The following is a 13754-nucleotide window of genomic DNA, read 5'->3' on the forward strand; positions in this document are numbered from 1 at the left end:
TTCTTTGAAATAAAAAATTTGTGGCATATCTTTTAATAGTCACCTGACATATGTTTAAAAGTCTCAATATCTAATTAGTGTTTAAGAAAGTTCTTTAAAATTTCTTATATAAGATATTATCTTTCCAATATATTTCTACATACTTCTACTTAATTCTATTTACTTAAGAAACATGAATATCTTATATTGTAAGCACTCTTAATTTATGTTGTGTTCCAATATGAGTGGTTATAAGAATGACCTTATATCTTAGATTTAATTTTTTTTGTTCAATCTAAAACCACCATAGTTCTGTAAATATAATATTTAAAATATTTTAGATCCTTATTCTAATTCTTATATCTCCTGTAAAATTTTGTTGATTTCAAAATCCATTGATTACATTTGTTTAGTAACTTTTGCAGCTCAAATTTTTTGGTAAATTATTAAATTATTTTATTTTTATTATTGTTTCTATTTATTTTCAAAGAAATTACTATTTTCAAAAGTTGAATTGTACAAATTTACTAGCTTTGAATTTATAAACACAAATTTCTTACCTTTTTATCAACTTAAAATATTCTAAATTATCATTAGGAAAAATTGTAAAATCTTATTAATGGAAAATTTTGATGTTTATGTCTTATTTTAAATATTGTATAAATAAACTAAAATTACATGATTTTTTTCCAAGAATTATGATATAATTGTAGAAATTTGTGCTATGTGTTTTATCTATTGTATTTTTTATTATATAATGGAAACCTAAAATTATTTGGTCCATTTTAACCAATAAGTATTTGAATATATACTTAAATAAATAAATAAATAATATATATTTGTGAAAAAAATTAATGCCATTTTTCTATTTTGGTTGTTTCTTTTTCTATTTATTTTCTTTTTGTTGTTATTATTGAATTTAATTTATTATTTCATTTTTTTTATTTAAAAAAAATAAAGGATGTAGATGGGAGAAATTTGATATTTGATAAAGAAAAATTAATTGAAGTAAAAGATAAAGTAACTGAACATATGTAGAAGCCACGTTGTTCGAGCAAACAAGCATGAGTATGAACGAGGAGATTCGCAAACAGGTTTCCCCGAACCCCAACACAGTGGCCACGTCAAGCCGGAGCTGGTCGCGGAGAAGGTTCGGTAGAGCAAGGAGTGTGGTTCGGTAGAGGTTGGGGGAAGGGGAATGGCGATGTAGACGACGGCGAGGAGGGAAGGAGAACGGCGAGGCAGACGACGGCGAGGGAGACGACGGCGAGGGAGACGACGGCGAGGGAGCGAGAGAGGGAGGGAGAGAGGCCGAGAGAGAATGAGTGCAAGTCTTAGTCAAGGCATGAGCGTCGCGAGCTCGAATGTCCGACGACGCGACTCATGGTGACTCAATCTTCCTCCTCCTCGCACAAAATGCAGCAGCAGCGAGACCTAATCCCAACTCCGAACTCCACGACCATTCCCACGACGCTTCATGGAATAGGGACATAATTCTCATGCTCGCTCTCTTCTTACGTGCCATTAGGGTTTCACTCCGTCTCCCCTCTCGCCACCATTCTCCTACTACGCTTACTCCGGATTACAATCCCGTTCATTGTTGTCTCCCCTCGCGCACGACGTTCAGCTTCGCTTCGTTTCATGACTCTGACGAACGCCGCAGTCGCGGCAGAATCTCATGGATTGAGAGACAGTCTTGATGAGTTTTGGTTCATGAGGATGTTGACGATGGCGTGAGCGGTGGCTGGGAGGGCAGGAATTTTTCAAGGGTTGTGTGGTAGGAGGGAGGTCTGCACAATTGGTTTCAGCTGTGGTGAAGCTGCGATGGAATCGATAGCGGAAGGACTGTGGGAGTTGGCGGAAACGCACGAGAAAGAAGGGTGTATAGCGCAAGCTGTGAAGTGCTTGGAAGCGATTTGTCAAAGTCAGGTGTCTTTTCTGCCAGTGATTGAAGTGAAGACACGCCTTCGAATTGCGACTCTTCTTCTGGAGCACACTGATAATGTCACGCACGCCAAGGCACATCTTGAACGAGCGGTAGGTGGTTTGTGTTTTGGTGCATCTATTGGGTAAGGCAGTTTTTGTGAGTTCTTGCGTAATTTTTCTTATAAATTTTCGTGAAGCTCGAAAATGGAACCTTAGAGACTGGAATTGTGTCTCAAATAATTTCGCTTTTTGACGCTGCGCATTTTACTGTTTCGGTGAGTGATATTTGAGGTGAAGGGAATTAAAACTTGCAAAGTTCGTTTTGTTCGTGGATAATGAATTATTCATATTTCTGAACGGCAGTTTAGATCGAATAATTATTTGTCAGGTCTCGGCGAAGTCAGTGGTGTCGTCGAGTGCTGCCCCTTTAACTATCTGTGCATTGGGGCTCAAGTACAGGACATATTTCAAAACTATTGGTCTGTAGCAGTAGTTGAAAATTTAGGTTTGTTTGCTTTTGACTACACGTTTTTTCCTGAAGAATTAGCCGACTGCCTGTCTTTTATCCGAAGCTCTAAGTGGCCCTTTCAGTTTGTGCTTTGTTCTGGTTGCAGCAATTGTTATTGAAACAAATTCCAACTTGTTTTGAGCTGAAATTTCGAGCTCACAGTCTGCTAAGTCGATGCTATCAGCTTGTGGGCACTATTGCGGCTGTGAAGCAGACTTTGAAGAAAGGATTGGAGCTTTCCACCAATGCAGCGACTGGGTATGTATACAACCATGGGCAATGAGAAGATTACTCGTTTTTTACTGGAAGAAAATTACTGACTTCTGAGTTACTCTTGCTCGCCCTGGGTGGTAGCTGTGGGTTGGATTCCTCAGTGCATGATGTCTTTAGCAAGATATATGGCGATGAAGTATGAACTTCCCTAATAATGCTTGGTTTTGACAGCGAGTCCGGGCGACTGTGGGCCTGCAACTTCACTTTGCAACTTGCAAAAGCTCTTACCACTGAGAATGATTATGCTGGTGCACTGCGATTGTTAGAAAGCGGCTCTAGGTTAGCTGCTGCCATGAATCAGCCTCAACTCGAGGTGAGCTCCTTGTGGGTATATTTTGTCGATAGCGATCCGTGCTCAGTTTTATGAACGTTTTATATTGAGTGTTCAGATTGCTGATAGTGATTTAAATGATTCCCTCCTTGCACGTTTTAAGGTTCTTACCTAGGCTTGACAATTGCAACGATAAAGTCTCTGAACTGCACAGTAGATCTCATTCTAGTATTTCAATATGCCTGAATAGTGGTTCAACCTTGCACGGGCACTTTCCTGACAGCTCTTTAGCCTTCTGGCTTTATTGTGACTTAATTTGAACTTATAAGATCAAGAGCTTGATAAAGTGTTGCTGCACCAGATGGTATTTGCAACTGCTAGGTTGCACATTCAGCTGATGCAATGGGAGGATCCTGCTATCATAGAGCGAAGTCTTGCTGAATGTGACCAGTTGTTCGAGAGAATTCCACAGCATCTGGTAAGAACAAGTATCCGTGTAGTTTTAAATATTTTTCTGATGTGCCCATTCTCTGTGTCTTAACATTTTGAAGGGATATGTTTTTTAGTCTTTCTTTTCCTCAAGTAGGATGACAACTGGATTTTGTCTATTTATAGAAGATGGTTGCTCATTATAACTATCTTATATAAAGTTTCGTAAGCCTCGCTTTAATAGTGCCAAGCCCATGCAGTATATATTCATTTAATTATATGTCAAATTTCTGTGCAAGGTGATTCAGCTTCAAGCATTTGTTATCGGGGAGAGGATTAGTTATTTGCTTTAATTACTATCTCATGAAAAATACCATATCTTGAATGACATTGCTAATTTTTGTTTGATTCAGATTTTTATTTTTATTTATTACTTTACTTTTATTTTATTTCTGACTTTGCATCTGCTATTTGTAATTTTTAGAGATACATTTGCTTAATTTGTTGGATTTAAAAACCATGCTGTCCCCTGGCCTTTGTAGAAACGCTCGCATGCAGGTCTACATGTCTACAAGGAACTTCTTTACATTTTTTTCCTTCTGCGGGCATGTGAGTATAAGGAAGTACAAGACCGCGTGACCGATTTGGATACAACGCTAAGAGAGTTGGAACAGGCCGTATCAGTGCAACAACCGGTATTTGACCCTCTTGTGTATCAAGAGCTCCAGAACCAATTTGAGTGGTTGATTAAGGAGCTACAACTTCCAGGCGCCTCGTCACAACGGACTGCGGATCTGCAATATCATTATGGCTTAATTCAGCAGCGGCTCTTCCAGTATGAGCAGTTGAAGTAAGAATTAGCTAGTATCGTCCACTTGACGAGGCAGCAAACTTTGCTCAGTAGCTGTATTCATCATATACTGGGTGGTAGAAGATTTGATCATCGTTCTATACCTTTGCCTGAATGCCTGGTGCTACTTTCCATTTTGTCATCTAAGAGTTTGTTCACAGGTACCATGTGGCAACACTACAGGGAGACCCAAGCAAACTACAATTGGGGCCCGCACCATTGGACGAGGAATGGATCCCCAAGGCTGCAGTTCTTGTTCTGGTCGATCTCATGTCCGTTGTTTGCTCAAGGCCCAAAGGCACGTTCAAAGACTGTACAATACGAATAAACTCTGGGTTGGACCGTGTTAATGGTACGGAACTCTACGTTGCTTGCTTAGACTACACACTAAATGGCGTTCCGTGAATGCTTTACAAGGTGATTAAAAGTCTTTTGATCCATTCCCCTTTAAAGGGGTTGTTCTTATTTGCTGATTGTTTTAGCATCTTGTTTGTTTACAAGGTGAACTGGAGAAGCTTGGAATTACAACTCAGGTAACAGGTATGCTACCTATTTACCAAGTTTACTTGTCAAATGACTTGCGATATTCAAGATTGATTTTCCCGTTCTTCGATTATGTTGTGTTACTGGTTCTATGGTGTGATTACGTTACTAGGAATGGATTTGTATAGCTGTTGGAATCCTAACTGTGACCGAGAACTATGGAAGAAGAAGACAGGGATTGACTTTGTTATGTATAACAGAGGCAGAGTTGCACCACTGGGCAATGTGGACGGGTGGTGTTTATTTGTTATTGTTGACGCAGCTGCTTGAGAACAAAGCAGTAATTGATCTTACCGAAGCTGATTATGTTGGAGCCCAGAAGGTACGCCACTTGCAGTGTAGACGGGAACCTCTTTTTTGCTCGAAGGATATCTGATTTTATTAATGCATTGTTGTGATTTAGATTTGACATCGTCAGGGTTTGATTCTTGCAACCAGGCTTTTACCAATGTAGTCCCTGTTTCAGTCCAAGATCCACCTTAAGGTGGTGATTTTGTTAGAAAAGTTTGCTAATAATTGTATTCGACTTGCCTATATGAAACACTAGTCTTTAATTCAGTTGGTGGAATGGGAGAGGAGATTCCCAACAATGCTTCAAGGCAATGAAAGCAATATTCAAGTACTTCTGGGTCATTATGCACATTCCTTGGGCTATTTCCATGAGTCAGCTCTTCATTTCATACAGGCATCCAAGGTGAACGGTGTTTCAGTGTCGCCCGAAATGATATTTGTTTGCTTCTCTGCTTTTCAGTGTCTAAATTCCTACGAGTCTGGAGGAAAACCTCATAATCCAGACGGACACCTCAGCTTGGAGGTTGCTTTGAAATAGGATGTATAGTTATTGAGTTCCAACTTTGATTCTTAAAGTAATTCTTCCTAGTATTTTTCACTATCTGCTTTACGAAACTAAGAGGGACTAAAAAGTAAAAAAAAAGAGAGAGAAAAAAGAAGTATTAAAGATATATTTTACGTGTGGGGCCTGCAGTTGACAGATAACCAGGGTTTGCGAGCCATGTGTCAAGTGAATGCTGCAATATCGTATATCTGTTTAGATGACCAAGATTCATCCTCGCATGTAAGTCGACTACGGTTGAGTGTTCTGATAATATCGCATAAAGTTTTAGTTTCATGCGCGAACTGCTTATATTGTGTCTTTGTACTTAATTCTATGTGGTTTAAGGACGAGTATTCTATGAGTCTATTTTGATTCGAAAATTCTACTGGCATGCATAAGCTGAGAAGCCTCATCGTTACTCTTTTGTGTTATTACTTCATTCTAGATATTGGATAGACTGATAATGAGTGTAATTGCAGGCATTGGACCTCATAGCTCCTGTTTATCGAAACATGGATTCGTATTTAGGGGTGCGGGAGAAAACCCTGGTTCTTTTTGCATCGGGTGTCCTACAGAAAAAGCAACAGAATCTGCAAGAAGCTCGGTATACTTCACAGCTTTGGCTTGGTTAGTTTTAAATCTTCATTTCTGCTAGCTTTCATGATTTACATTGCATGAGGACATCTGCTTTGGTTGCAGGACACGATTAGCAACTGGTCTAAAAATTACTCACAAGCAACTGGGTAACCATCAGTTAGTCTCCCAGTATTTAACGGTTCTTGGTAGCCTGGCTATTGCCATGCATGACACAACTCAGGCCCGTGATATTCTTAAATCTTCTTTCACTCTGGCGAAGTCACTTCATGATATACCAACTCAAGTGACGGTCCTGTCTGAGCTCAGAGGTTAGTCTCGCACCTCTTCACTTGTAAATTGATGTTAAGTGAAGTTGGTATATTATTCTGCTACTTTTCTTGTTTCAAAGACTTGGAACAGATCCTTCTCTTTCTTTCTTTTTTCTTTTTCTGCTCTCTCTCTCTCTCTCTTTTTTTTCTTTTTTTTCGATGATGGTCTTCTTCTCGTTCAGATATGTTCCGGGACTCAGGAGAGAGTGGAAAGGAAGCAGAGCACGCTGAAGCTGAGGGTAAGAAGTTTGAGGACCTCCGTAGACGTATTGCAGAGGCTCAAGCAACTCCTTACCACGTTCCCCTCTTGCAGGTTTGTCCTTTCCTTCTCTTTAGAAGCAGTTCAAACTTTGGGATTGTGTATGTTCTCCTGTAATTATTAGGACGAAGATGATGCATATCTCTGTTTCTTGTTCAGGTTTCGTTATCCTTGTGATTGGTTTTTGAGAACATTTATTGAAATTTCTCTTAGAGATTGTAGCTCTCAGGTTAAAAAGATTCTTCACGGTGGTTTTTGACGATTTTTAATTTGTTAAATGCAGTATGGCTTGAACAGATACTGATGGCTGTCCGGTGCCATGGATGCACCTGCAGTATCAGTCACATCTTTTTCTGGATATGACAAGACCCCTCTCTTTATATCTTATTTGTAAATACCATCAGGTCTTACTTGCAGTCATATTTTTGTAACATATTGAGGCTTCCAGTATTGCAGTAGGTCAAGTCAATTTGCTCAAGTTTGTCGTTAGGGTATGGACTTTAGAAGAGATATATACTTGAATCAACACAGGTAGTGCAGAATTAACAGTTCATTCATTCAGATTCCTTCATTATAGGGACATCTTTCGCTTTCTTACCAGATTCACATAAATTGGCAGCACAACCCTTGATCAATATGCCATCTATTTGAGGCATATATGGTTAGGTCATTCTGGGTTTGTCCATTTCCTTGCGCAAGGCCTTCTGATTCTTGCTGCGTCGGTTGCAGGTTTCATCTCCTAACGCATCTATATTTGGTTCATTATCTTGGGGTTATACCGTAGCAGATGTACCGTTCATTCTACCCAAAGCTTGGAATATTGTAGGTGACACAAAATGTTTTATGAAACTTTTTACATTTGATGAGGATTACCAGTAACTTCTAAATTGTGCAATTGTTACGTATGAAGAGTTATATTTTGTGACCTAGGAAACTGGTGAGACATATCTCGCCATATTGCTAGTGTCCCATAGAGTATCTCAGTTCAGAGAAACGCTCAAAATGCAGAAGCATTGAAAAGCTGTGTCCATTTTGATTTATCTTATTGAAGTCTACGAATGTGTCAAGTTAAGCATATGAAACATGGACATGCCTTTTATTTTCATCTGAATCAGTCTATTCAGTCATTCCAAGTTCAGCTTCGTTTTAGGGTGAATCATTCTAGCATCCTCAACAGGTGCTTTAATACCACACCTCTACCTTCATGTGCTTGAAGGTGGTGGTGTGTGCAAAGTTTCGTAATTTATGGCTCCATTCACAGTTTGCTTCTCTCTCAACCTTGAAGCGATTAGTTAGACACACGTAGTTAATTACAATAATCTGATTAAGATGTAAATTTTGATCATATATTCTTAAGTTGTCTTTCTATACTCATGATAAGTTGTGCTTTCTCTTGGTCTTCAAATTTGAACATGAACTTCAAACAGGAGCTTTTAGAAGATAGATCAGTCACGTTTGTCACCAATTTTGTTTCTTGAATTTTTTATTTTTTTGTAATCTGTTCTTAAATGGTATAATTTCCATAAGTTGTAATTGTGATGGACATTTTATTGGATGATTACCAAACAACATATTGAATTTTTGTTTTAAATTTAGATTATTCTTTAAAATTAAAGACTCTTCTTGTTATAATTTTCCAATTTTGTAATGATAATTTTGTTACTTAAATGATTGAGTTCATAAAGAAATTTCCTTGTAAGATCATATTTTTTATATGCAAATTTTTTTGGACTTTAAAAACTATTTTCCATTTTTATTTATTTATTTTAATATTGTTTTATATATGGAACATCCTTGCAACTTGATTAAGATATTAAAAGCTTCTTTATAAACCATATATATCACAATTTTATTTTAAAATATCACTAAAATTAGATTTTTAAAACATGTCATCACTTATGTATATATCAAATTTAATTATATTTGGTGCAAATATATATATATATATATATATATATATACATATATATATTTGATTTAGCATATTATTAAATTCTAATTTTTTTAAACTACTAGCTTAATTTTTGAGGATTATACTTATATTTAAGATTTTAAAATAAGATTATTTCATCTTATAATATAGTTATATAATAACATCACCATTTTACAATTTATCATCTTCAACTTTATGTGGCATCTACTACTTATTTTAAATCTATTGTAAGGAAAGATAATAACTATACTAAGACAATATTTTATATAAAAAAAATTATCACTAATTTAAACTTAACACTCTCTTAAAAAACCATAGCCATTTAATTAACTAATTAGAATATTGAAGTCACTAATAGTGAAATTCCAAGTCAAATTGTACCATTTTAAATTTTCTTGGGTTGCTCTCTAAAGATTCAAAGGAGTAAAAAGAAAAAGAAATATATATAATTCTATAATAAAATAATCTAAGTTATTAGAATAAATCTAAGAAACATATTTAATTAATAAATATACCATTTGATTTTATCTTATAATGGTTTAACTCTATTGAGAACCATGTTTTCACTTATTACATTTTTCATAAATGTTTCTTCATATCTTCTACTCTAGTATATCATTAATCAATATGATACTCTATTAAAAAAATTAATTGTAAAGATTTGCCATTTGGCCATCTTTAAGCATTACCACCTTCAATGAGCTAAATATTGTACCAAAAAGTTTACATAAGATAGTTTTCAATATTTTAAGATAACATAAATACAAACTATGTTTTCACATTTTATTTCTTTATCGATGTGTCATAAATTTTAGATATTATTACAATATCCTATTTATATTTTTAGTATTTTAAGTACACATAAAAGAATATTAATGATGATTAACATCCTTGAAATCATATTTTACTTAGTATTATTCTAAACAATAAAATTAACTATTTTATAGATATTTTTTAAAGATTTTAATAGTTTATATACATAGTATATTTTTAAATATTTTGAGAAACTTCCTTCTTTCAGAATATTTTGCATTCTTAGAGCTTTAATATTGTTTCATCATTCTAATTGAGATTATTGTTTGGTGGTCTATGATATTTAATCAAATCTTTTTACCAAAGCATTCTTTAGAAGTTTATACTTTTAGAATTTTTAACTTATTTTGATTTAATTTATTTTATCTTATCAACATTTCAAAAACCCTCTAAGTTTTAAGTATCATACCAAGAATTATGCTTATTTTTTAATATGTTTGACCATTCTTAAAAAAAGATGTAAAAAACAAAGAATAAATAAAAATAATAACATTTAAGTATAAGTAATTATAAAGAGAATATAAAAAATACATAAATGGTTTAAAAATTTTCTCTGTAATATAATTAATTCTTTTTTAGAATTATAGTATTCATACCTTTACAATCTTTAATTTTTTTTATATACAAGTCTTAGAATACTTAGGATAAATTATATGATTTTAATAACAATTTATTTTTAAAAATCTCAATAAAATGACACATTTTTTAATAGAAATAATTTGTGAAGTTACTTTGATAACATTGTCTTTTAGTCAAATGATATTTATGTACATTCAAAATATTCTCTTGGATATATTTTTAAAACTTTATATAATTGTGGTATGTTTCAAAAAGAATAATGAATAATATACATATACATATAAACTTTAAAGAATTTTATCTTAAAGCATAAAACTAAACTTGGTAAAATTCTTCCTCTTCATTTCACATTTTTTTTTTTCTTAATATATTACCAAGTCATATAGTTTAATTTTTTAAAACTAGAATTACTTTCATTCAAAATATATTGAACTGTTGTGTTGATAGTCAATTTTTTTTAATAAACTATTTTGAGTAGTACTTCAAAAATCCACAATTACTATGACAATTTTACTTTTAAAAATTGGATTTAACCTTAAAAAAAATTTGTTATTCACTCAAGAGTATAAATAATTTCCAAGTTAATACCTTTTGGGGTAGGCAAATTGAACAATAGTTGATCTAAATTAAAACAAAACCAAAAAAAAAAAAAAAACAAAACAAAACAAAACAAACAAACAAACAAACAAACAAACAAACAAAAACTTGAACTACACCACCATTTCACTTCTTATCAATTCGTGATTCTTAATTCTTTGTATATATATATATATATATATATATATCTGATGAACGACTCTTGTATCCAGTGTGGCTAATGAGCTCTTTTACGTCGCCATCCAATACATTTACAGTTTTCTGTTGAAGATGCTCAAAAACTGTCGAAGATGTTGAAGATGTATTTAATAAAAGATGCTAAAAAAAAGATGATAAAGATACACAAAAACTGTTTATTTGTTTGTTTGTTTTGTTTTGTTTTGTTTTTTTTCTCCTGTTAAAGACGCTTACACAGTATTTACTTGTGAGCACCACTATGCAAGTTCTGAAAAGGCTCTCAGATAGCTTGCTAGCGACATGAGAATCTTCGTTTCACACGAGGAACTGATTAGTTGTGGTTTTTCCAGCATTTAGAATCAGTGGCGATGTGAGCTCCAGAGCAAATACCACATGATCTTATATTACTAAGACTTGTGGCCGCTTTCGTACGAGTAAAATTTAGTGCAATTCTCAGCTTAAGTTTCAACCATTTCTTTTTATCGCCAGCAGAGAAGATTGCAGCAGCGATGGTCCTCAATGTACATCTGATACTCTCACCGTTACACTTCTCATTCAGATCTGCACAAAGGAGATGTTACCGGACCTCGCCGAGAAGTTCATTGCCCCCGAAGGTCTGAGATGGCGGATTCGACACCAGATCGTATTCGGTTCCGCGCAAGCCTTCGCTCTCCTGCATTATAGTTGCGTACGCAATGTTGACCACAGCGATGTGAGATCCGTCGACATGATGGTAGACTCTCAGTCGGGGTCTCACTCGGTAGACCGCCGCTTACCCAACTTGGATGAAGCTAGAGAACACCTTGACTCCGTGCTTCTGATCAGTGACTCACCAAGCTATGTCCCCACGAATCGCAGCCAAAACCAGAAGACCATCGTCATGTTAAAGCTCACGTCAAGAAAGTTGTCCACAGGGCAGACCTTCGACGAGACCCATGGCTGCAACATGGTCCCGTGAGTGAGGACCCTATGCAATGAGCAAACGAGATGCTAGTGTTGGGATCCAAAGCACTGCGGAGCTTCCTACCAAGCCAGACCCACAATGCAACCAGCAAGTGCAACTTCTCGAAGCATATGCACCACGTACGTATTAGAACAAGGTGAATCTGAGAGTTTTTATTAGAATGTTAAAATTGAGTGTAATCATAATTGTGTGTACAATGTTTATCCTATCAAGGGAGGTGCGACGGATATTGTCGCGCCCCCTTGACAGGATGCGACGTTTCATTCTTCTCTAGCCGTTATGGATGAATTAGTTAAATCTAATCTTGATTCCAAAACGGCCGCTTAACCAAATCATCGTCAAGGTGGGGTTTCTCCTCCACGCAGGCCAAGCAAGGGTAAGTGCTGGGCAAGCTTCGGGCCAGAGAGTGATTTTGTAAGAATGTCCGTGCGCTTAGTGTGTGTTGGGCAGTATTGTAACAAGACTTTGTTGTGAGCCGCCAGTTGTCATATGAAGTGGTAGCGTATAGAGATTTGTTTCGTCCTGGAATGAAACTTGGTTGTGTCCACGAAGGGGAGCGCGGATTGATTGTCGCAGTAAATGAGGGTAGGTTGTTTTAAGATTTTGGTGCAGTGTAGGTCGTGGAGGAGCAGGCGCAACCACACAAGCTTAGATGCCGTCGTAGCCATGGCGACGTATTCAGCTTCGATGCTCGACAATGCAGTGGATTTTTGGCGCGTGGAGCTCCAGTTGATGGCGCCATGGGAGAGCAATCTGTAGTTACAGTACCCAATTGCTTCCATGCCCCAGATCGATTCGGTAAGTTGTGAGTGAATGTGTATCAGTTCTTATCAGTTGTACCAAGTTCTGATCGCCAATCAAGCTTATCGGAGACAACATGGATCGATCATTCTGTTTCAGCTCCATACAGCTTTTTCTTTTTGCTAGTCATCGATTCAATCACATGCATCTTATAATACTTTTCATGAGAAATTGATAAAATTTTGTGCAATGGATATCTAGTTCTGGTTTGCTGGGTAGTGAAAACTATACATCCCATTGCTTTTTTTACAAAAGAATGATTGGGCTGCACATAAAATTCGTGTATTGAGTAAAAGCACGTGCATGTTTGTTTGAATATGCATTTATGATTTTGTTGTATTTTTCCTGTTTTCCCTGTTTTTTTGGTTTTTTTTTGTTTGAACAAGTATCAATGTATACTGATTGAATAACACCTTATTTGTAAATCATTATTTAAATAAATTATCGCAACATGTGGCATGCAGAATCTTGTGCATAATGTGTATATCTATAAAATGCTAAATAAAAGATAATTGGTAGATGACGTCTTTCAATAAACAGTTTTTAGATTGTGATTTAGAGATTTCATCTATATTCCTGAGTACTTCAAATATTTATTATTATTAATCAACTGTTTATGTTTTTTTGTTATAGTTATTCTTGTGAATTAATCATTGTGATTGTTGATATAAATCCACTATACTTTTAGTGGTGACAAGACATGAATGGAAACACAATCAATATTTTTTTGGTCAAAGATATTATGGGCTAAGGGGATATTTGGACCTAGAATCCCACTTTGAAAGGCCATGATTTAAAAGCTTTATAAAGGTTTTCTATTTAGTATAGAAAAATTCTTTATTTTTTTCTTTTTTTTTGGAAGTAAAGACTTTTGGAGGTAGTATTATGTAAGAGGAGGACAAAATCATTTTTTTGTTGCAATTCTAAATATGGAAATTCATGCCTTCATTGTGGCAATTATGACAAATATACAAATATTTGAATTTAAACACCTTTTCATGAATATTCTTAGCAATCTTCGATACGGGCTCTTAAATTTTTGTGTAACCATATCTTGAGGTGGGCCTATCACAAATTCCAATGGACAACACTATCCATGTCACGTAAAAATA

The 13754-nt window shown here is 35.4% G+C and overlaps 1 protein-coding gene across 2 annotated transcripts; it reads left to right on the top strand.

Moving 5' to 3' along the window:
* Positions 1–1314: 1314 nt before the first annotated feature.
* LOC112287869 (sister chromatid cohesion protein SCC4) lies at positions 1315–7657 on the top strand. Of its 2 annotated transcripts, XM_024531435.3 has the most exons (14): positions 1315–2016; positions 2520–2671; positions 2858–2999; positions 3319–3435; positions 3929–4236; positions 4398–4588; positions 4738–4776; positions 4980–5101; positions 5327–5473; positions 5765–5854; positions 6094–6218; positions 6314–6519; positions 6702–6832; positions 7062–7657. In XM_024531435.3, the coding sequence occupies exons 1-14, from the start codon at positions 1804–1806 to the stop codon at positions 7080–7082; spliced, it is 2004 nt and encodes a 667-aa protein (XP_024387203.1). In that variant the 5' UTR covers positions 1315–1803; the 3' UTR covers positions 7083–7657. The 2 variants fall into 2 exon arrangements, with proteins under 2 accessions (XP_024387203.1, XP_090109804.1); XM_090253678.1 differs by lacking the exon at positions 7062–7657 and having other exon boundaries at positions 6702–6999.
* The last annotated feature ends 6097 nt before the right edge of the window (positions 7658–13754 follow it).

Source organism: Physcomitrium patens, chromosome 10 (assembly GCF_059467195.1).
Source record: "Physcomitrium patens ecotype Gransden chromosome 10, ASM5946719v1, whole genome shotgun sequence".
NCBI classification, from domain to species: domain Eukaryota; kingdom Viridiplantae; phylum Streptophyta; class Bryopsida; order Funariales; family Funariaceae; genus Physcomitrium; species Physcomitrium patens.